At 40.9% G+C, this 24,827-nt stretch overlaps 1 protein-coding gene across 10 annotated transcripts in view; it reads right to left on the reverse strand.

The window, feature by feature from the left end:
- The window catches only part of LOC143213187 (glutamate receptor ionotropic, kainate 2), a 148,144-nt gene that overhangs the window by 15,104 nt on the left and 108,213 nt on the right, over positions 1-24,827 (reverse strand). For 6 of the 10 annotated variants that reach the window (XM_076432824.1, XM_076432822.1, XM_076432821.1 and 3 more), the window contains 3 exons: positions 9,782-9,883; positions 9,321-9,422; positions 6,380-6,583 (listed from right to left, as the gene is read on the reverse strand). In XM_076432824.1, the coding sequence (XP_076288939.1) occupies positions 6,380-6,583; positions 9,321-9,422; positions 9,782-9,883 (408 nt within the window). The remainder of the gene's footprint in view (positions 1-6,379; positions 6,584-9,320; positions 9,423-9,781; positions 9,884-24,827) is intronic. The other 4 variants (XM_076432828.1, XM_076432826.1, XM_076432832.1 and 1 more) reach the window with 1 other exon arrangement.

Raw genomic sequence — 24,827 nt, forward strand, 5'->3', positions numbered from 1 at the left:
GAGAATTACCCCTTCTTTCACGCCCCCCCCCACTTATTTCCCCGCAATTTCTGCACTTCCCCTTTTCTTTCCTCTCATCCTTTCTTTCTCATTAACCTTTTTATAGTGCTCGAGATTATTTTTTTATTAGAAGAGAATACCCTAGCTCCATCGTCTACACCCTCTATTTCTTCTCGACCCTCCTCAATTTTTTCTTAGAATTTATCTTACACATTTTATCGTACACTGCTTTTCTCTTTCTAGATTTTCTTTTATCTTGAACTACTTCGGAGCTCCGCCACGCCCACACACCTACTAGATTAGATCCCCGATTGTTCTGTTTCTTTGGAATTATACTCGCTACATTTACTACCCCTGGCAGAGAGTACAGAAACTTTTTGATCGGATGGAAAATCGCGTGTGTTCGACAATCCTAATTAAATTCTTTCACCCGGTGTCAATAAATATTTTCTACATTGAGAATCGACTTAGAAATAACTGATAAGACACTGCGAGTTTTTCTGCTAAAATTGTCTAGCTCGTAATTTATTATCTCTGTCTCAATTATTTTGATAAATCAATCATTTCTTTCTGTCAGAAATTCGCATAAAATTCGCAGCGTACAGATACTGTTAATTAAAATATTTATATGTTCGCGAAAATGTAGAACGCGAGAGTAGGTACAATAATAATATTTTGTTTCCATTTAATTTTGTGATAAATTCACAGTTAATGTTAATTAGAAAAATTGATACGTTTCAACGAGAATTTCGTCGGTGGTGGAACGCGCGATTATTCTCCCGCAAAACTCGAATTTTGGCCCCGATTTTCTTGGCTCTTGTTCGCCAGTGCAACTCACGGCAGACAAATGGATGCACCCCCTCGTGTATCGTCTCGCGATCATGCGAGTCGATCGTTCTCCCCAGTTGCATTGACCGTGCACTGACGGATTGCAGAACAACGGAACGCGCTTTTGCTCTTAACCCCGTCTGCCAAGCAAGATTTCCTGAGAGATCTCTACGGAACGCTGTTTCCTCCAAAATTCCGAGGGTCTCTTCGCTACCCCTGTGAACCTCGCACGTGTGTGCGTCGTAGGGCATTTCAGCCATTGTTTGCATTGCAAATCTATTGTCTTTATCATGTAGGTGAAGAAAACATTTTCCGAGTAAATCTCGGTTGAAATGGTATTCTTGAAATCATTTTATACCAAGTTGTGAATAATTCTTTAATTACTAATTCTATAATTTTGCAAATCTGAATTGTGCTCACAGCTGATTAAAAATATTTTAGAATTATCAAGTATTGAGTTGTAAATAATTTGACATTATTTGATTATTCATTTTGGAAATTTTGCAGATCCGAATTGCACTCACAGTTGATTAAAAATCCGATAATGTTAACATGAAAATTTAGTATTTTCATAATTGTAATATTACTAAGCAGTCAGTCGTAAATAATTTGACATGGTTTCATTATTAATTCCGGCAATTTTGCAGATCCGAATTGCGCTCACAGTTTATCGAAGGACCGACAATGTTACTTGGTGAAGCAGTCATCGACAAAAACGGAATATTTATTGGATGCAGTAATAAAAGCTTCGCAGAAGTATCTGGACTACAAGGCATTTGTTGGTAACTCCAGGAATGAAAAAGTACAAGCATGATCTAAAAGCTCGGACGCGGTTGTAGAAACATAGCAAGCTCAAAAAACGAAAAACAAATTGTTATTTATCCACTCTTCCACTCTCACCCCGCAAACCGTTTTTATCGCACGACTTTGATAAACGTAGTCCTCTCGGCATCGATAAAAATAGTGCAGCCCGATAAAACGATTAAATTTATTGCGTGATTCCTGCGGTGTTGGAGACACAGCATCACAATGTCCGTGCAGCAATTGTTGAAACGACTAAACATGATTTAAGTGATGCATAATTACGAGAGTAACGGAATGTAATTATTCAGAGACGTGATTCAGCATTTATATAATACAATGGCCGAAATTTCTGTAAAGTCATCCTCATTTTCATCTATATATATTTTTAAAAAAATATATAAAAGGAAACATTTTATAAAAACCACGCTTATATTAAAATGCACTAAAAAGGAGAAAATAATTTTTTAGACATTAGTGACTATAAATAAAAGCGTGGAGCGCCCATGAAGATTACGTCAATATAGTTTAGCGCTCCACGCTTAAAAAAGCGTATTATAATAAATAAAAATGTATAGTCACTAATGCCTAAAAAAATTATTTTCTCCTTTTTAGTGCATTTTAATATAAGCGTGGTTTTTAAAGAGTTTTTTTTATATATATTTTTATTTTCTACTTTTTAGTTTTCTTTACATGAAACGCAAGATATGGAAATACGCGAGATAGAATGAGGGGATGCCTCCGAGAGACGACGTCTCTTGATGGGGTCCGAAATGGAACTGAATGAACGGAACACCACAGCCACACTGAGCTCCTTCGGTGCGAAGTGGGCCAGTGGAGTAGTGAGCGCTGGCGCGCGGAGTGGGGATCGCTGAACGCGATGACGTACTACCTAGCGTCGCGACGAGGTGTGACGGTTAGCATCAAACATTTTTTTCTCCTGAACGCACAGTCTTTTTAAAGTTTGTTTTTTAATATTGCATTGTCATCCAATTCTGAGCTATGTTTAAAGTTTCAAGTCTCTAGCTCATCGGGAAGTAGTTTAAAATTCAACCACAAGATTCGACGCATACAACAACAACAACTCGGCAAGCTAATATAAGCGTGGTAAAAATCATTTTAATGGTGGTAATAGAAAATTGTCGAGGAGACAATATTCATTATTAATGATGTCTGCGGCTGAGGAAAGAAAAAATGCAGCGAAATCCGAGCTGACTTGGAGCTCCCAGTAACAACAAGACGTATCCAACAACTTTTAAATTCTTCTGGACAAAAACGCAACGTAAACCAGGCCTTACTTCTCGCTTTCGCACGGGCACAAAACACAGTGACTTTATAGAAATTTCGGTGAGTGTATAACGCTGGGTCGTTAACATTTCGACTGAAACATCGATTCTGTTTTTCTGAATTTATTTAGAAAAAGTCAGAAACGTCGATTTCGCTAGAACCGATTGACGGGCAAGGGAGAAAAAGGAATTTGCGAGGACAATCTATCGGGAAATTTCAATCGACTTCTATCGATGATTACCGCGAGCTATGCGAGGCCACGAACGAAAGGGGAAGGGGAGGGGGAGCGTGCCTCGTACTCGATGGTGCTCGATGCAGATTACCGGTAAATGGATTACCGTTCGATAGACTATTACAAGCGAATACTCCCTCGGGATATGGTAACCGGAACAGTGTGTAACTGCGCCTACACAAGAACAACTGCAAGAATGCGGAGGGATGCGAAATATCCGCGAAATTCTGCGCGATCTACCGGATACCTCTTATTTTCTTTTATTCGGCCATCGACTATGCAATCCGACGGGGCTTGCACTTAGCTACGCGGGCGGCCATTACGCGCACGTTCTGTTATGTGAACACTTGTTACGTGGCACTTGTCCGTTCTGTCGCGTGGACACTCGATAAGTGACGGTTCGATAATGTGTCCACTCGTTAAGATAACGTCCTGTCACGTGAACAGTGGATTCCCATTGTTCTTGAATTTCTTATAATTAACGTACGTCATTTATGCTCGTAAAATACACATAATATGTTATTATTAGACTGCGGATCTTTATGCAAAATAAAAATGTTTTGCATCAACTGGGGGAAGCAGGAATAACATAAAAATTGATTTCATCCCTTAACGACTGTGTTACGCTAAAAGCAACGTTGCAACACATTCCAGAATTTTTTAAATCTCTCTCTTACCGTTTTATATTTCGCCCAATCAATTTCTTCGTAAATGCATAAAGATCCGCACAGTCTGGTTATTATATTAATTTATGTGTTCACGGTCTGTGCCTGCTTTTTACAGCATTTCCAAGTCGAAGAATCGTACGTACACGAGTGCGTCAGCATATTTTTAGCAAGGTGAGACTCGGCCTCGAGCGATTGCAAGCTGTTTTATTATTGGTACAATTATCGAACCAGACAAGATCCTTAAAGATGCAAATTTAACTTCGCCGTTAAATCCCTCGAGACCGTACCCGATGGTTAAACGCGATTATTAGTGTTTATTTAGCAATCTAGCACGTATTTTTTAAACATTGAATACTTATGAAGGGAACAATTGTCTGGCGAAGTTACTAGATTGAGACTTGTCCCCCTACTTCACCTTCCCCTTCGACGAAGCTATTCCCCCACGTTTACGACCGATCACGTGACGCGTTCCGTATCTGTCGTCCGTGCGTCACAACGTCACGTGACTATCCGGCAGAGAGAAGGGACAACTTTCTTCCCTGATCTGGTGATAAGTCGCAACGATTAGGTTCGCGAGAGGGTCTCGCGAGTCAGCGATGTGGAAAGTTTCATGGCTGGTTGAACTATCCACCACAGTCGTGCTTCCGGCAGATTGGTGGTTCAAACACCATTGTAGGAGGTACGTACGAGTATGTGAAGGTGTTGCTAATTGGCGATTGTAGTTTCCCATTTGTAGTTTGCTGAATAACTAGAACTAGGTGCCGGCCTCTTTGCTCGGGGAATTGTAAGATCGAGGAGTATCGTTCGATTGTACACGTTCGAGTTCCACTCGAAACACGAGTTAAACAGGCGGAGCGTGGACGAAACGAGACACGTCGCTCTCTCGGTGTCCTCGGTAGCATGATCGCACTTTCGTTCTGGAAACTATACCGGGAACTTGATCGTTTGATTGCGGACCAAATGTCCTAACCGATTGTTCCACCACTAAGGCCACCGTACGCTCGCCATTTTGATTTAACGTTAGTCAATGTTCTAGTAGTATTTTATCAAGACTGTGTTTCTTCGTCCAGTGTAGCTATAAATCCCTCTGTTCGGTGTGTTCTACATACATCACTTTTCAATGATTATTTACCCTATGCTCCTCGTGTTCACAATCAAACGGCTCAAGCATGTAAAAATGTAAACCATCGTGCACAGGTGTGTGTGAAAACATCTATTCTATCTATCCTCCTCAGTCTCCTCGGTTAATCCTAATCGAGCTAATCGTAAGAGTGCGTCGTACATTGGTGTCTGTTAAGTGTCTAGCTTAACATAAGGTGCGTTCGTGTGGACATCGTGTGGAGAAAACATCGACAGTGTTCCTGTACATCAAATATACATATACACTATGCGTACATGTACATAGATCGTGGGATCGAGATTAAAAGAGAAGAGTGTGTGATCCGAATGAGTGTGTCTAGCTTAACGTAAGGTGCGTTCGTGTGGAGAATGTCCGAAAGAAAAATGTTGTCCCTTGAACGTGGTGATTCCTGAGTGGTAATTCGAAGAAACTTTCCTCTTTGTGAAAATCATCTACGGCAGGGTTCGGAATTATTTACTCGCGACGGCCGATTTTCGATGGCTACGCCCCACAGTGGGGAAAAGTGACCTAACTCGATTAAAAAAGAAATAGCTTTCGATAGAAATGAGGTAAAGCGATGAATTTTTTTTTAATTAAAGCTGAAACTTTACAGAATATGGGACAAATAGGGAGATTACGGTACGAACGGTTTTTAACCTTGAGAAAATTCGTTAAACTTTCACAATTTCAAGAAAATGTGGTTTCTCCGTTACCACGGACGGAGAATTTTTTTTAAATTTTTGCTATATATCATTTCCCGTAGATTTTTTTCACGCTGATTTCAAATCTGGTCTCAAAATTTGTCTACGACCTCTGATTTTTTCAAGAAATCGATTTTTGTGAACAGAACTAATGTAATCACATGATAAAAATAAAAATAAGAATAAGGTATCACCAAAAGAAGCTAGAGCAATTAGTTTACTGAAGGATGTGAAAAGAAATTCCTTCAAAAATTGCAATCGACCGGGATTGTTGAAAAAATACTGAAAGTTGAATTTTCAACTGTTTTATGTGGGCCTATATTGAAAATTTAAAAAATACGTTTGGGGGCCTGGCGGGACTCGCTGATGGCAACCCGTGGAGGGAGACGCGCGGCCGGGTCGAATAAATAATTCCGAGCCCTGATCTATGGGGCTTCGTTCGCGAGTTATTAACGAAAGACGCGGGACAATCGGAGCGCGGCTACAGGGTCCGCCCGCTACTGTTGCGATTGGCCCGTGTACAGAGCAAGCAAAGGAGAAAGTTGCTTGAAATCAGCCGAGGAATCACCCCGTCGAGATGCAAGATTTTTCGGAACGGAATGAAAGTTGATCTAGAAAGTGTCTAGAAGAAATGGTAAGAATGCTATTACCTAGGGAGGACCATATACAGTGTGTGTACTGTGTGACAGCGAGAGGTTGGAGTGAAGATACGATGAGAGAAATTAAACAAACCAAATCATACATGTCGCATGAGTTCTCTGACGATGCCGTTCCATTCCCCGGTTTCCGGGTCTTTCGCGCCGTACTTCCTGTCCGGTACCAGCTCCAACCGGTACGAGAATCCGACTTCCCTCGCCACCGCTTCCAGCAGGTCCACGCAAAAACCGTAAAACCGCGCGTTCCCCGTGTAGTTTTTTTCGTAGTGCATCATCACGTACGGAATTTCCTGCGAAGGGGCGGGGGGCTCAAGTTTATCCGCAACGTTGCACCGAATATTCCACGGGGCCCATGCAAACAACGGAACAGCGCTGTCAGATCGGGACGATACACGAGGCCGGCTGGCCTACCGTGCGAACGCTGGGTCGCCGGTGACCCGCGCGAGAATACCTCCTTGCCGGAGCAAATCGTAGCAAAACCGAAATTCTAACCCCGAGCGGTACGCATTTTTCATTTCAGGATATTGAACAAATCATTGTAGTCCAGTTGCCAGGTACTTTTACCTGGAAAGTATTCCGAACTTAATGAAATTTTGGCACGCCATTTGGGGGGAAAATGGGGCGTCGAATCTGAGTTTTCGACCTCGAGGACCCTGTGCTAACTTGGGGAGGGGGGAAAAAACCACGATTTTTGTTACCTGTTTTTGGTATTTCGCCTATAACTCAAAAACAATGGGTCCTACGAACTTTTCATTTCCATTTTTGAAAAGAACATTAAATTTCCTTCAGATTTCACTGTTCCAACGTATTTTTTGACCCAATAGGTACCGAGAGACAGGTGTTCAAAATTAGGAAATGTTTCTCAAAATGACATTTTGAGCCTTACAATGTAAGGGGTATACAAAGCATGTAGATTATACGTAGATGTGTTTTGAGAAACTAAAATCATGAGCCAAAAACTTGCAATTTCCTGCAAAATGTCACAATGTGTGGCTCAAAATGTCATTTTGAGAAACATTTCCTAATTTTGAACACCTGTCTGTCGGTACCTATTGAGTCAAAAAATACGTTGGAACAGTGAAATTTGAAGGAAATTTAATGCTCTTTTCATTTTTGAAAAGAAAAAGTTCGTTGGACCCATAGTTTTTGAATTATACTCGAAATACCAAAAATAATTAACAAAAATTGTGGTTTTTTCCCCCTCCCCAAGTTAGCACAGGGCCCTCGAGGTCGAAAAAACTCGGATTCGACTCCCCAGAGTACCCCTAAATGTCGTGCTAAAATTTCATTAAGTTCGGAATACTTTCCAGGTAGACGCCCTTTTTTCGACCTGGCGACTGGACTATTGAGAGCATTTCCGTTTGCAAAATTAGAACCATCTATGTTCAAAAGACAAGTCCAGTTAGTAGACAGTGTGAGTTGGTCAATCGTTCTGGATTTACATGCACAGTATTGTCTCGATATAATGGCAACCATTTTGTTTGTAATTATTTTTCTGTGAAACTTTCGTGACGTATTCCAAACACTATTCCGAGTAAAATGATACCAAACACGGTACAGCTCGGATCGTATTTGCTCGTTTAATCCACGATTGAATGGAACCTCTGTTATCCGAATTAACCTGTGAAACGTTACATACTTCGGGCTGTGTTTACATTTAATGTAGGTTGTAGATTGGTCAATAAACCCGAACCACTGACATCGAAATTATTAACCAATCTATTTAACGTTTCACAGGTTATTTGAATAACAGTGGTTCTACTAAATCGTGGATTACAAATATACAACTGGTTCGTACCGGGTCGTGTTTGGTATCATTTTAATCAGAAAAACATCGCAAATGTGCTATTGTAAATGTAACAATAAAAATCATAATTTCCATCCATCTTTTTTCTACGTTTCAGGACAGCGTTACACTAAAGAATATTGTCTGTACATGTAACAAGCAACATTTCAGGAATTTTTGTACACACATCGAGGCATTACTGTGGTCGGATGGAGACGTAAAATTGGAAATTGTTTCGATCGATCCTACACAAAAGATGTTCGACGGAACGAGACAGTCCGTGTCCCCGTAACGTCCAAGTTTTATGCCTCCGCAGCTTCGATTTCCGGACGGAATGGCGCGTTAGCATAACGGATACCGGACATAAAGTACGAGATTCGGGACAGTCTCGCCGTTTATTACTGGCCCGTAAATATTTCTAGCCCCGACGTTGCGTCGCGGATGTCCGATATCGCTGGGATCCTTGATCTCACTCACAGACCTCGCGACAGCATTATCTCGTTAGGTCTCTGGCGAGACCGCTCGCAAAACTGCGGATTCGATATGGCTCTCGAACACGTTGCCGATCACGCCGCTGCCTTGTCGCTGTTTCAGAGTTCGTTAAATTCTTCCCCGCCGGTGCCTCGTCCTCGCGTGCTATTGTTAAAGGCGGCCGACCGGGCGGGCTCGATCATGCGTGCGAATTGTGGGAAAAAGCTGCGTCCACACCGAACCACCGTTTAGTGTGGACGCAGCTTAACACGTTCGCTGGCAGCATTTTTATTAAAATATTCTCACAAATGCAACGTTACTCCTGCACGAAATATCGGAACAATTTAGCAGAATTAACTTTATTTACTTTTTTTAGTCAAATCAAGGTTAAACCGATCTAATTCTGTAGATCACGGCGAGAGAATTCAAAAATTCCAGTTTCAGTCCTAGGAGATCAGTGATTCAAAAGTTCCGACTGTTTAAAGTTCAACTATTTCAGTTAGCCATTTAAGTGTGTAGTACTCAAGTTTAAACACTCATAACTTCTGAACCACTGACCTCCTAGGAGTGAAATTCTCGCCATAATCTGCAGGATTGCAGGAGAAAGAAGCAAAAATTTCTGGTTACCCAAGGTGCAGTGCAGCCCAAATTAATTTTGTCTGTGAGGATTGTGACGGTGCCAGTGAACGTGTTAAGAACAATGCGTTCTCTTTTCCAATGAGTTCTTTGTTTTTCTTGCAGTATGATTAAAAATGTCGATTGACACTCACCAGTATAGTGATGACCAAAAGAGTGACGTTGGCGGTGCCCGGTTCGAAAAACGCAGCCGTGTCTGTCACGTTGACACCGACACCTGGACGCCATTCGCCCACCTGTGCGATTAAAATATAAATAATGTTAACGGCACTGTAGAGACTAGATCTCATAGCTGGCTGACATTGTCGTGACATTGACGCCAGTCGTCGGCTTCGATGGCGGAAAAAAATGGCGACCTGTCACACAGGACACAGTGTCACTCGTATCGCTGCAATGCCAATCATTGCTATGGTGGTCCATAGCAATCAAGATCTCCAGCGGTATGATTTTCATTTTTCAAATACAGAGCTAACCCTGCAGCGTAAAAAATCAGTTCCCTGTACCAAAGACCGATTCAGAATATTTAACGACCGATAAATGGTAAAGAATTGAATAATTTTAGAAATTTCAACGAGCTCTTTCGACTGTGACGTACCTTGACGAGCGAATGTTGCTTTAGCTTCAACAGGTCCAGCTTGAACTGAATCCTGCGTCCTTCTTTGAACGCGAGTGGACCGGAGATGCCCTTCATTTCCACCTGGAAAGAGACAAGATGGCCACTGAAACTCCATTTTGCCACGGAAGTATCTCCGCTCAGGATATTCGAGGATATTCCAAATCTATTAGGATATTCAATCTACCAAACATATTAAAGTAAGTTTTTATTTTGCAATTCTCGACACTTTTAATATACGACACCCGATATATCTCCTTCGATATTCTCGTAGAGCGCCAAAATACGAATCCAACGACTACCATGAACGTACCATTACGATCATTCGGTCTCGAGATATTCCAGTCCGAAAAGTAACATACCGAATGGACACGATTTTTTTTAGTCGATTTTTACGTATATCTCGAGAACGACTGATCGCAATGGTATGGTCATGGTAGTCGTTGGATTCGTATTTTCACGCTCTACGAGAATATCGAAGGAGAAATATAAGGTGCCGTGTAAATTTAATTGTGGATAAAGATTTCTCACGTTCGAAAAATTTCAGGAGAGAAAGAATGCAAGATGGACCGTTCACACGAAGGTGCCATAACTTCGGAGTCGACTGGAATGTTTCGAAGATCTCGAAATATCCGGTCGCCTCGAGTTTTCCCGAGGCGATAACTCGGGAACAGCGATTCATCCGCGGGTGTATAAACATAATGTGACGACGGGACGGATCCCGAAGGGGCGTTAAAAATTTCCCCACTTAGAAAGTCGTTATCGCGGGGTCCCCGGAAGTCGTTACGGCCGGTTGTCGGCTTTGCGGAGCTCGGAAGTCCGAGCGGAAGTCGGCCAGCGTTGATCCGCGCTTTCTTCGTGCTCGCGAAAATATTTTGAAGACGTGCGCGGGGATGATGAAAGAAGCTCTCGCATCGGTGTCCGTAACTTGCCGGCACGGAGTTTCGTGGGACGCATAAATTTGAGAAACAAGTCGACGGGTCGAAAGACTTTCTAATCCCTTCGGCGGCGCGGCGGCCCGTGCCAACTTTTTCGCCGACGAGGTCCACCGACACCGGGATATGCAAATCGTCCAATTATCATTCAACGATCGTGAAAAGATTTTTTCGAGGATCGAAGACTACGGCGCTCGTCGTCGCATTCTGTTCGGCGTGCGGGATTCCTGCGGAACTTCGTTCCACCGCGCAATTCCAGCAGGAACGCGGATTCTTGCGAACGAGAACACTGATTTGCGCTTCAATTTATTCTCCGGTCTGCGTATTAACTACCCGGGTCGTTCAATTTCTTTCTTTCTAGTATTTGTTTAAACCTTCGACGTTCCAACAAATATACATGTACAGGGTGTCTCACCCGATTCTGACATCTTGATTTTCTCGCTATTGTTAGTCGTAGCAAAAAATGTTTCAGTGGAGGCTTCAATGGTAAGTGGAGCATATAAAGGTCAACTTTTTATTTGTAAATCAAGATGTCAAAATCGAGTGAGACACCCTGTATATTAAAACAATGACTTCGATACGTGTTCCGGAATTTTTTGAGATTTTTGGAAGCCTGGAACGCTGAAAAAAACTGGTGCCCAAGACTTTATACTGGCTGCATTTAAGCAAAAGCTTAGTCAAAGCAACCTCTTGCTGCAGTCGGTAGGTACTATATTCTACATTAAGTAAAAACGTCCAGCATTGGTCAGACACCAATACATACACCACAGAAACATAAATCGTTTGTTCCTAACCTTTTTCGTCAAAAGAAGGAAAAAAAGTAATATAAAAAAAATTTTTTAAAAACCACGCTTATAGTAAAATGCAGTAAAAAGGAGAAAATAATTTTTTTAGACATTAGCCACTATGTATAAATAAAAGCGTGGAGCGCTAAACTGTATTGACATAATCTTCGTGGGCGCTCCACGCTTTTATTTATAGTCACTAATGCCTAAAAAAAATTATTTTCTTCTTTTTAGTGCATTTTAATATAAGCGTGGTTTTTAAAAAATATTTTTTATATTTTTTTTTATTTAATTTCTACTCTTTAGTCTTTTTTAAATGGTACGCAAGATATACAGGGTGTCCCAAAATTCCTTCAACAGCCGGAAATGGGAGGGTTCTGAGATCATTTGAGCAACATTTTCCTTTGCAAAAATGTTATCCGTGGCTTTGTTTAGGAGTTATTAGTGAAAAACACGCACCAATCAGAGCGCGACCTAGACGCGAGTTGGCACAGTCGGCCCGGCGCGCCAACTGTCTATTGGCTGACTCTGCCAACTCGCGTCTAGGTCGCGCTCTGATTGGTGCGTGTTTTTCGTTAATAACTCCTGAACAAAGTCGCGGATAACATTTTTGCTAAGGAAAATGTCGCTTCAAATGACGTCAGGAACCTCCCATTTCCGGCTGTTGAAGGAATTTTGGGACACCCCGTAGTAATACTGGTAGGAAATAGTAAGGTATATAGAAACCCAAGATATGGAAATACGCGGGATAGAATGAGGGGATGACTCCGAGGGATGACGTCTCTTAACGGAGTCCGAAATTGTCTGAAATGGAACTGAATGAACGGAACATCACAGTACTGAGCTCCTTCGGTGCGAAGTGGGACAGTGGAGTGGGAATGAGTCGAAGTGGGAACGCGTAGTGGAGTAGGGAGCGCTGGCACGCGGAGTGGGGATCGCTGAACGCGATGATGTACTACCGAGCGTCGCGCGGCGAGGTGTGACGGTTAATATTAAAAATTCTTTTTTCTTCTAGACGCACAGTTTTTTTTTTAAATTCGTTTTTTAATATTGTATTGTTATCCAGTTCTGAGCTATGTTTAATGTTTCAAATCTCTAGCTCTCATCGCGAAGTGGTTTAAAATTCGATTACAAGATTTGTGCGCATACAACAACGACAACAACAACAACAACAAGCGCACATATAAACGTGGTAAAAAGAAGAATTCAGAATCGTCTGAATAACATACTGCATCGTTCAAACTGCCGCGTTGCGTTCCGAGGACACTGAAATATTCGGCAATACCGTTTGCAGTTCGCTGATGTTCGTTTCGTTTCGTTTCTGCTGAAGCGTGTCAACGATGATTCACGGCGGCAATTAACCGGAGGCTCATCGGCGGCGCATTGTGCAAGGGACGCCGAGGAAAACGTTAATTAAGTATTCGCGAGAGACAGATACGCGGGTGTTCGTACGGAAGTTAGGCGAAACGCGGACTCAGTCGGACGCCTCCCTTTTTTTTTACAGCTGTAATAAAATCCAGGCGGACGAACATCGCCGGGCGTAAAAGTATTACGAGCCGTTTCTCCCAGAGAGATGTTCCAGCTTCGATATAATACGAGGCGATGATGATCCACTTATGCCCGCGATTTCCTCCGTTGAACCTGGACCTCCTCGTGCTTGTTGCCTGTGCCCTTTACGATTCGGGGAAAAATTGCGTTTTTTCTTTCTCTCTGTCTCTTTTTTTTTTATCAGTTGTCTCGACGGCCAGATGAATAAAACGAACGAGAGGAACGAGATGAAATTTACTTTCTGATATCGTGACGTCTCGGCGATAAAAAGGGGGACACGTCGATGTTCGAAGTGTCGTGATGTGGGTTCCGCGGGGAGAGCGGGAAGATGAAGAAGATTTAACTGCGGCGATCGCGCTGCGGTAACAGGTTCCGCTGATTAAAAAGAATATTCTTTGATGTTTATATCGCTCGTGATACTTCTTTCTTCCGAAACTTTCGTTATATTCGAGCGACGCGTTTCATCGTTAGGAAATGATTGCTGCCTGGATTTAATTCTGGGAAAATGATCTAGACGATTTCTTCTGCGCAATTGCATTGTTCACTGTTACCTGCGTTCAAACAGACATTGTCTTAAGACAACTTATATATACTATGTATATATATATATATATATTTTCTTCGATATTCTTGTAGAGCGAGAAAATACGAATCCAACGACTACCATGAACGTGCCATTACGATCATTCGATCTCGAGATATTCCAGTCCGAAAAGTAACATAACGAAAGAGACACGATTTTGAGTTATGTATATCTCGAGAACGAATGATCGCAATGGTGTGTTCATGGTAGTCGTTGGATTCGTATTTTCACGCTCTACAAGAATACCGAAGAAGAAATAGAAGGTATAGTATGTTGTGAATTTTTGCGATAAAATAGCCACGAACAGCGTTGAATTGAGACTCGAGAACATTTCCTGTCGTTCCTTCGTCGACCAGCATGTCAAAGGGTAAGTTCGCCCCCATCCTACTGAAATTAAGATCGGGAATTAGGCTTGATCGTAGTCCTGGCTATCGAGAAAGTTTCGTCGCTCTGTCATCGGTCGGCAATTTCAAGGAACTTTCTTAATTAGTATCGAACAAAGAAGTCGCCAAGGCTGATTGAAATCGGTCGTCCATCGACATCGAAAGTACCAGTCGAAGGATTTCAATCGTTTTCGAGGATTTCCTGTCTCGAGAGGTTTGCATATTTTATACAAATCCTGGAAATACACTAATGTGCAAAAGAAAGAAGCACCCAGTATAATTATAAGATATAATGACAAACAATATCGTTACGTAGAAATTGTATTGTACAATGATTGATTTATTGCATTTAAAGTATTAGATAATCCGCAATAACAATACACACATATATATGTATAAAGTATAAATATATATAAAAAATATAAATTCTCAGAACTATTCAATTAAACAGCGGAATCCTTTTTTCAAAACGTACTGTGTTCCTATTTGATTTTTTACGCTTTTCTATCAAATATGGTCGAGTGCTTCTTTCTTTTGCACAGTAGTGCATCTCAGAACCGTAAGATGATACAGTCACGTTCACAATCTCGGAGAATAGGAATTCGCATAAGAATGCATTTCCTGTTCGACGTCGCGTTTTCGAGAAAATCGAGTTTGAAAGTGCAGCGAGTATGTGTCCTATTAGAGAGGAAAATGTCTGATCATGGCTGACCTATTCTACTTACTGCATACAGGGTCAGTCACCTAACGTTGCCACCTCATATATCTTTGTTGTTTTTAAAGATACGTCAATTGTCTGAAGGACAAAGTCGAATGGTAAAATGGGACTCGTACGATACGCAAAAAATTGTTGTTTTTATGTAATTTTTTTTAGACATTTGAAGGTCACCTTCATTTTTTTAAATAGAATGTCCCATTTTTTATATCATAGATCAATAAAGTATCAAATTCTGAGTGTAAAAGTGTTGACCTTCATATGTCCTAAATCTAATAGTTAACGAGATAATATCCAAAGAAAAAAGAAAATTGTTTCGGTAATATCTCTTTAACTATTAGATTTAGGACATATGAAGGTCAACACTTTTATACTCAGAATTTGATACTTTATCGATCTATGATATAAAAAATAGGACATTCCATTTAAAAAAATGAAGGTGACCTTCATATCTCTAAAAAAATGACATAAAAACAAAAATTTTTCGGTATCGTACGAGCCCCACTTGACCATTCAACTTTGTCCTTCAGACATTTTACGTATCTTTAAAAACAACAAGGCTCACCCTGTATACTGTAGCACGCTAAACCGGCGGATCTTTGAATATATCAATATTAAAATGACCAACACCGTTTCAACAGGAGACCTACCACTAAAAGCAATTAATATAGCTAAAAAATTGAACAAACAAAAATTGATTGAATCATTTTATAAAATAATAAATATGAAACAGTGGTAGGTTTAGTGTTGGACGATCGTAGACGACAATATCGATATTTCCGAACAAAATCGAGTTGATGAAAGAACAATACGCGGTCACCGCGTGCAAACGAATTTCAATTCTTCCCGAGCCTCTGCCGCGGAATAAACAGCGCCGCGCCGTGATTATTAAGTAGAAACAAATACTGTGAATGCATATTTATAGGAAGAAATCGCGCGGTATCGATTCGCGTGCGCAGCCAAGATGCATATCACGTTTGACAAACGAATCCATGAGAATATGCGCAACTGTTCAGCTCTCGATCCGCCCGGTGCGTGAAACTTTTGAACGCATGTGGAGAATTAATTGGGGCCGAATCACATATAAACTGGAGATCCACTAACACCGACGCGATCCGCGAAGTACGCGAAAACACCGAGACATCCTGGCGCGCGATTTTATAAATTAATGGGACAGCTCCTGCGCTGGTTAAAACGCGGAACTCGGATCTTATAGCGGGGATAACTTCCCTGTTGTTTCGGGCAACGCTCGTTAAGTTCTGACGGTATAAGCGTCGGATTAAAAGGACAATAACTGGTCTCGGGCACGACCGGATTACCCGAAGTACTCCGGCGTGGTCACTTAATTGCCATTAGTTCCCTTGTCTCTTACCGGAACCGAGAAAAAAGCTTCGGTGTCCTGCAGATGCCATTGGCGATCCATTTAGACATCAAATTTATTTTAAATCGCTTTTAGTCTCTTTCTCTATGGTCTCGTTAAGGGGGTGGTTTTCCATTTTCTCGAATTTTTTTCAGAGAAATTATGGAACCTTTCGCATTGGGATTTTACACAAATATTTATTGGTGTTTTTCGAGTACACGTGTGATTTTTTCAAGTAGGAATATTGAAAATTCCGTGAGCTACATTTTTTCTATCCAGCATGTTTCAATAGTCTGGTTTTAAAGAATTTTTTCCGGGAAGGCTGCGGTATCTTTTGAATTGGGATTTCACACACGTATGTACTGACACTTGATGTGAATGTGTGATTTTTTGCAAGTAAAAATATCAAAAACTGCGTGATCTACATTTTTTTTAATGCAGCATGGTTCAGAGGGTAGTCTGGTTTTGAGTGCTAAATTTTACCATTTTTTAAGAATTTTTTTCGCTGAAGCTATGCAATCTTTTGAATTGGGATTTCATACACGTATATACTGACACTTGTGTGATGTACATGTGTGATTTCTTTCAAGTAAAAATATGAAAAATTGCACGAGGTACGCAGTTTTTTATGGAGACAATTTTCGCAGAGAAACTATTGGTATTGGGATATAAATAATTTTTATTTTGCAAGATGCATGGAATGAGAATGTGTTTCAATATATTTATTTTGGTGACATATGTAGATCGACGTAAATCCACAGGAATTTTCTTTGGATTTAATTTTTCATGCAGCTTCACAAAGCTCCCCTTCGTTTTTCCTTTTCCGCACGTACGAAAATATTTTCCACGTCAAAAATTACGCGCGATTCGCTTGAAATTCGCCGTCGTAACGGCAGCAACGTGCTTTTATTATTATTTTTCTGTTGGCGGGCACGTGCCGGAAATCTAGCACGATCCAGCAACATGATTCGAATTCGCAGAAAAGTTTTCACGTACGAACACCTAACCGGCGGCAGTACCTAATCAGCGCAACAAAAAATAAACAGTTTGTACGTTGGAAAACTTTTCTGCGAGGATTACTTCTCCTGGTAATATTATAATTGCTCCCTTTAATGGTTCGCATAAATTGATCGTGCTTCTTTTATGGTTCTGACGCATGCATTCTAATGAGACGGTTTAAGACTCTTCCTAATGAGTGTCGAACCCGCGGAAACTTTAATTACCTCTTAACGCGAACTTTGCTACGGCTTAGAATTCTGATAGTTTTGCGATTAGGTTTCGGATTGTTATTAGCCCTTGAATTATCGTGTGATTACTTTAAAATTGAGTTGCAGAGTGTTCCAGAGAGTTATTGATTGTTGGGAACAATTACAGTAGATAATTATTGCTTTGTGAATTTTTATCTGTTTAATTATTAGAAATTTGTTTGGCGATTCGTTGAATCATGTTTTTGGGACACCCTGCATAATATCGACACGATCGATTTCAGTCATTTGAAAATTAATTAAGGTTATTAACATTTTCAGGGATTCATTTCTGTCTCTCGGATTAACAGTTAAATTCAACAGCCAAATTGAAACGAGAAAGAGTACACTCGGAGCTTGCGCTTTGCCGAAGCTTGTTAAAAGTCAAAGTTGTGTGCTCTGAGTGGAGGGCAGTTTTCAGAGTTCGAACATTTTTCAAAGTTAGTTCTGCCGAGGGTGAAGTAACAGTCTGCTTCTCGTTGGTCTTTCGTTGATTATTAAAATTATTTGCGACTGTACTGATTACTGGGGGAACAATCTTCCACTCATAACTCCCATCAATTTTCCAATTTGTGAAAGAATTATTTTTAGCAGATTTTTCTGCAAAATAAAAAAAGTTTCCTGCATCAAAGAGAGCTCTCTAGGAACTTCAATCTTTTTTAAATAATTTTAATTTGTTCGCTGGTCTTTCGTTGGTTATTAAAATTATTTGCGGCTGTGTTGGGGGAGCAATTTTCCACCCCAATCTCCTAACTATTTTCCAATTTGTGAAAGAATTATTTTTAGCAGATTTTTCTGCAAAATAATAATTTCATACATCAAAGAGCTCTCTAGGGACTTTAATCTTTTTTTCCTGTCCTGATTACTGGAGGAACAACTTTCCACCCCTGACGATTTTACACGCAACAATTTTTCAATTTGTGCTCGAAAGAATTATTTCCAGCAGATTTTTCTGCAAAATAAACATTGCCTGCATCAATCGGAACAAAAAGAAACTCTCTAGGAGCTTCAATTTTTTGAGAACAAATTTTCAAACGATTTTTAAAGAATTAATAATTATTAGAAATAAATTCTATATTTTAAATTCACCGCGTCCACTAAACGGTCTGCGCGCCCTCTTTCTATTCTTTTGAACACTCTATTACTTTTTCTCACTATTCACTTACTTCTTCTTCTCCATCTTGAACGACCATACGTGTATACAGGGTGTCCCAAAATTCCTTCAACATCCGGAAATGGGAGGTTCCTGAGATCATTTGAAGCAACATTTTCCTTAGCAAGAATGACGCCGGCGGCTTTGTTAAGGAGTTATTAACGAAAAACCACGTCGGCCCGGCGCGCCAACTGTCTATTGGCTGACTCTGCCAACTCGCGTCTAGGTCGCGCTCTGATTGGTCCGTGGTTTTTCGTTAATAACTCCTGAACAAAGCCGCGGATAACATTTTTGCTACGGAAAATATTGCTTCAAATGATCTCAGGAACCTCCCATTTCCGGCTGTTGAAGGAATTTTGGGACGCCCTGTATAATAAAGTGTGCAATATTATTTAACAAGTCTGTATTTATTTAAAGTAAGACTGATTCTGATCCCGGCTGAATATCCTGAACCACAAACTCTAACAATAATTTTACAAGAATGAGCAGCTGTAACTAGAAACTGCAAACCGATTAAAAAAGTCCGTCACTGTCTGCCCAGTTATCTTTTTCCGATTCGTCGTCGAATTAGCAACTATGTCGCACGTAAAAACGTCCGGAGGCCCGGGAATTAACCTGACGCCGAATATGCTCGTTTCAGCACAGAAGGAAGCGGCACACAGTTAGCGACAACGGTTCCGACCTATAATTCCCGAGCAATTTGAATTCAATCGCTGACTATGCGAGTTCAACAAGTGGCCCGATCGCGAGAGGAAATGGAATCCGGGAATACTCATCGAAAAACCAACTCGATAACGTTTTTAAGCTTTTTCCATTCACGCGCGGCGAGCGTACAGAAATATCAAAAAATTCAGAAGTATACAGATGCTAAAATATTCTCTGCGAATTGTACGTGCACAATGCCGTTCGAAAGCTCCCCCTAGATTTTCCGCGCTCTTTTCATATTCGAACCGTATCTGAGAGAGTTTTAAGCGATTTTATTAATACAAAAGATTCGACAAATAATATTTTCTAGCTTTCCGGTGCAACAAAAATCGAGCACTATTTAACCGTCTACAAGCTTGTGCAAATAAAATTTTTGAGAAACATTTTCTTCCGCAAAAAATAAAAATCATTTCGATCTTTTAAATGTTAAGATGCATTTTTGATTTCATAATGTTATATAGCTGACGTTTCAGCCGATAAACAACGGTAAAATAATGTTTCGGTAGATCTAGGTTTATTGTTAATGTAAAATTCCAACAATCCCATTGAATTTATTTGCAAAATCGACTGTGTCGTCGAAAATCGTTCGGCACCGAGGTCTCTGAGGCGCTCGACGCTCGGCGAAATGGTTTACTAATTTCAAAGCCGGCCATTGGGGCGGGAGAGGGGGGGGGGGTGGATTACGTCGCGCTCGCGATTTGAACCGCAATCTCGCATCAGAGATTCGTAACAATTTTAAACGTCGTTGGTGTTTACGGTTTAACCGTAACGGCGGTTAACGAGGCCGGTGTGCATAAACGGGGCCTTTTCCGTTCGAAAGCGCGGCCGCGATAACGTGTTCCAAGCCGTAAAACTACTTGGCGGCGCTCCAAACGCGCTTATCGCCGCGGATTAGCTATTCCGCGTTTGTTTGTCTGCTTTTGCCGAGCATCTTTCTGCGCGAATTTTGGCACACGCCCCTTTCTTTGTTTAGCCAGCTTTGGCAGGGATCGAGGTCGTCGGCTTCTTTTCCCATTTCGGAAACAAGCGCCAATTAACTAACAATTATCACTAATTAACCAATTAATTATATTTCAGAAATTATGTTTCTGATAAACAAATAATACAATTATTTTAACTTGATATGTTTGACTGTCATGTCGGTTTGTATTTTCGCAAGGTTGAAACTCTCTGAAGCGCCAATTATTATTGTTCAATGCTGCACGTAACCGTTCTATGATATATTAGGTTGTCCCAAAAGTTTCTTCCGGAATGTGATCCTTTAATATTGCTAAATAAATATTAGGTTGTCCCAAAAGTTGGTTTTCGATGCACGCACATAATGCAAATTCATATTAAGAAGTATACTAAAATATTAACATAAAGATTATCGTATTGTTTGTATTTATTTAGCGACATTAAAGGAACACATTCCGGAAGAAACTTTTAAACAGAAATTCAATATATCTTAATATTTGCTCAATATTCGCACAGTTTCATAAAGTTCTACTGGATCCCGTCTCATATCGGGATTGATGCTAATGGAAGAGCTGACCTCTAAGTAAAATAGGCTTCATGGCTCCATTCTATAGCGCTCCTTGTATTTCAGAGTTGGGCAAAAATTTTCTTTTGTTCGTGATCTCTGTATTGTAATTTTTGTATCCTGTTGAAATAAATCTCATATGAGATTTCCTATAACATTAAAAAAAAAACCGTTCTATGATCAACAAGAATTCGCGAAATTCTAAATACCACGTAATGTACAAAGTACAATACAAACGCACGAAATCCGCAAGAACGTTTTCTTATCTGGACTTTCTCTCTCCCTCTCTCTCTCTCTCTCTCTCTCTCTCTCTCTCTCTCTCTCTCTCTCTCTCGTCTCATTTTTTTTCGGAAACATGAGAGCCGGTATAAATAGTTACAAAGTAACCTCTCGTAAAGTTGCTCTCCCGGAAAGAGATAAATCGCGAAAAGCCCGAGATCAAGAGAAACGAGTGTTCTACCAAAAAGCAACGGCGCGGCGGCGGCACGCTAAAGAGAACCAACGGCGAGGAAACCCAGGAAAATCCGTCACTCGTCATCCTGTTACACGTGCGCTCCTTATCCCTCAACATTTCATTCAACAACATTGCGGAGCATTCCAAGCGTATCGGAGCGCAGTATAAACAGCCCGATGCGCGATTTGCCACGAAATCGCGATGATTTATGGAGAGCAACGGACCCTGTTTGCTTCTCCTCCTGCGAAGTGTACTATACCGTGCGACCACTTCACCGACTATACATATGTAATAATATGTATGTACATAGATGGCAACCAATACTTTTATCCAATCGCTGCCCCTGAATCTTCCAATTTTTTTAAATATTAGGTTGGGGAAAACCCAACCTACATTAAATTTTTCAATGTTAACTCACGAGGCACCCAAACATCGAGTTGTTTTTTGTATCCAGCCTTTTTTAAGCGGTTCAGAACTGTTTTGTGCTCGATGTTTAGTTCCTCACCGATGTCACGACTGCTAATGTGCCGGTCTTCCTCAACTGTGTGCATGATTGCATCGACTTTTTAGTGACGGGTCGACCAGAACGAGGTGTATCTGTGACAACAAAATGGTACTGTATCACGTCCATAAACGTCACAAATTTTTTTAGCAGCTTGAGTGGCATTCTTTCCTTTTTGGTAATAAAATTTTAAGATGTATCGAATTTCTTCTTTGTTTTCACTCATTTTTAAAACGTAATAACTTTTGACTAAATAAACAAATATCGCAATTTCTTGTTTGTAATTACTCTGTGATACATCGCCTTCCATACGCGCTCAAGTGATGCCAGATCCGATAAATATTAACAGAGTTATGACATGGTAACACCATGTATCGGGAGAATACGAAGAAACTTTTTCCCCATAATAATAGGATTGTTTAGATTGTGCAAGCAAAGCGACGAATAACAATAGAATAAATTGGAAATTGAGCTGTTGCTTTTCTGCAAGAGGAAATAATTAATTTCTTTGTCTTTTGGAAGAAATGTTTTCTGGACTTTTTCCGAAATAATTTCTGAAAAACGATTTTCTCGGTCGCAGAGCGACGAAATGAATAATTGGATAGTTTTGGGTGGTTCTCGCAGATTCGAGGAATCGTTCAACGGGCACGTCGAATAGCTGGGAACGAAAGGGCTCGTGTGTTTGAGCGATTAGCGAGGCGAAAACGGGCGCGGCAACAACGTTAATATCCCGCGGTTTATACGCGGCCACGTAATTAACGTGGAAATCGTCGAGGGCTCTTTGTCGAGCAATTCCATCCCTCGAGTGTCTTTGTGGTGGCTCGCTTTTAAGCGAGAGCAGCACAGCGCGGGAAACACTTGCAGCACCGTCCACTCTGTGTTTTTCAATCTAAGCTAAGGGGGAGGAAATCTCATTTGCACGCGCTTTCCCGTGTAATCATATTCCGCGATAGCGATGCGAACGATTGCAATTAAAAGTCGGTAATTAAAAGTCGACTCGGAGCTGTTCATCGGGCACCGTTTAACCCCCTTTCTTCCCTCTCTTCGCGAGCGTAAACACGCTGTGATTGATGCAGCCGAGTGCGCACGTTCACGGTGCATCGATGTACGCCAGTCAAACAAATTTTCCTAATTAACTCCATAAATCTATCTTATTCCTACATTTTACAGATGTTAACCAAATTGGTGTTTAAACAGTTTGTACAATTCAAATAAAATGATCGCACATTATGAAGTCGTTCGGTTATTTAATTAGACCGCTCCCGATGTATCGCGAATTAGTTCGCGGAATTAGGAAGTTCTTGCAATTACAGTGAAAGCGGTGTTCGATAATTTCCTTAGTAAACCAGCTCCGTAGGTTGGTAATCCGAACATGTCTCTCTCTCTCTCTCTCTCTCTCTCTCTCTCTCTCTCTCTCTCTCTCTCTCCGATAGAGGCCAGTGTCCGAAGATCTTCACGAAGGCTCCCCGAGAGGACACTTATGGACCACCATTAATTTAATAGGGGGATGGCTAAATTCCAATATCGGTGGTCCCCTAATAGTCTCCAGATATTTGCGCTTGTCCCCGCCTCCGTCGGATTCCACGATGACAAAGTGCATGCTTCTAGCCCGTCGTTGGTTACCGGAATTCGATTTGCGTTGTTGAACGCCATTTCGACGCTGGGAATAATGAGCGGCCAACAGAAATTGATTCGCAACACGGTTTTGCAATAGATTCACATTGTAACGATCCCTTGGACAATCCGAAATATCAATCCTAATGCGCGGATTTTTGGGCATTCACGGGGAAATTCGGTGAAATATGGAACGGGGAAAGATTAAGGCAGGCCTGGCCAACACAAATGGTTTCACGGGCCACTTTGATGAGGCCAGGGTCTGTGCTCGGCCCCATAAAAATTTGGAGTCATTGAAAAAATCTCTGTACCAGGAGTGGGACCGAATGACGTCAGAAGAGCTGCGGCCCATTGCCGAAAATTTCAAGACACGTTCGAGCCTCTGTATCGGCTCAAAGAGTGGCCATTTCGAAACTTCTTAAATGTATGAATACTATACGTCCATGTTATGGTTGTCATTATTTAGTTTTTCAAAATTCGCCAATTTGACAGAATTATAATAAGAAATGATTAACTCCGTTATTTCTTGTCACCCTGTATAATTTATAGGAGAAAGGCACAAATATAAATTTTCTCTTGTCTTCTACGACATTTTTCGTGATAAAGACGTTCTAATCACTGTAACTGTAAAAGAAAAGCTTACCCCACTATTATTACATTGTAGTAATGGTTCCCCCGCTATCAACTGTTTCATATCCCCCCAACCTCCGTCTACGCTCCACAGAAGTGTGGTGGGGAGGATCCAGGAGTTCGGGAAACGTGCTCGTGCAGGTGATCGAACCAGAAAGCGTTGAAATTGTACGCGGTGCCCTTTCATCAGAGGAAAACGTTATCTTCAGGGCAAACCGTCATCGCACCTGGCGGAACGTGCAATGTTTTGGATGGACGGTTACTAAAATTGCTGGCTTGCCAGGCTTTCCTCACGTTTTTTTCTCTGCGCGTGCATATTTCCCTGTTCCACCGCGTTCCTCTTTTTTAATCCACCGGGGAGTCGACCTTTTTTTACTGTTCGTTCCGCCCTCCGGGCACGCTCTCCATCGTTTGGCTTCATTACCTTCGCATTCAGCCTTTAATCCGTATTTACAATTAAGCTGCGCCGAAATATCCGAATCGCGCGGAAATTCGAACTGTAATTTAATGTTACAGAATTGTCCTGTCCCATATTTCGAAAGATCGTGTGTCTTCGACGTCGAATTCGGATCAATTTTAAAAACGGTTCTTTGATTTAAGAAATTTTCAATTGATGCTCCATGTCCCCGAATTACGTGAATTGAACTGGTACATTAACACTAAACCTACCGACCATCAAAAGTGACTGGTGTGTACAGTATTATAATAATAGCAAGATTAAATTGATTTATATTTTTTGCGTTTTTTATAATAATTTTTTAAATAATATTTTTATTATAATAAATAAAAAATATATTCAATAAATTCCCATGAAAACGCCTTTACAATTTCAATAATTGTCAAATAAAAAATCTAAAATGGGCCATTTCACCCCTCGTGGTAGGTTTAGTGTTAA

Source organism: Lasioglossum baleicum, chromosome 10 (genome assembly GCF_051020765.1).
Source record: "Lasioglossum baleicum chromosome 10, iyLasBale1, whole genome shotgun sequence".
Lineage (NCBI taxonomy): Eukaryota > Metazoa > Arthropoda > Insecta > Hymenoptera > Halictidae > Lasioglossum > Lasioglossum baleicum.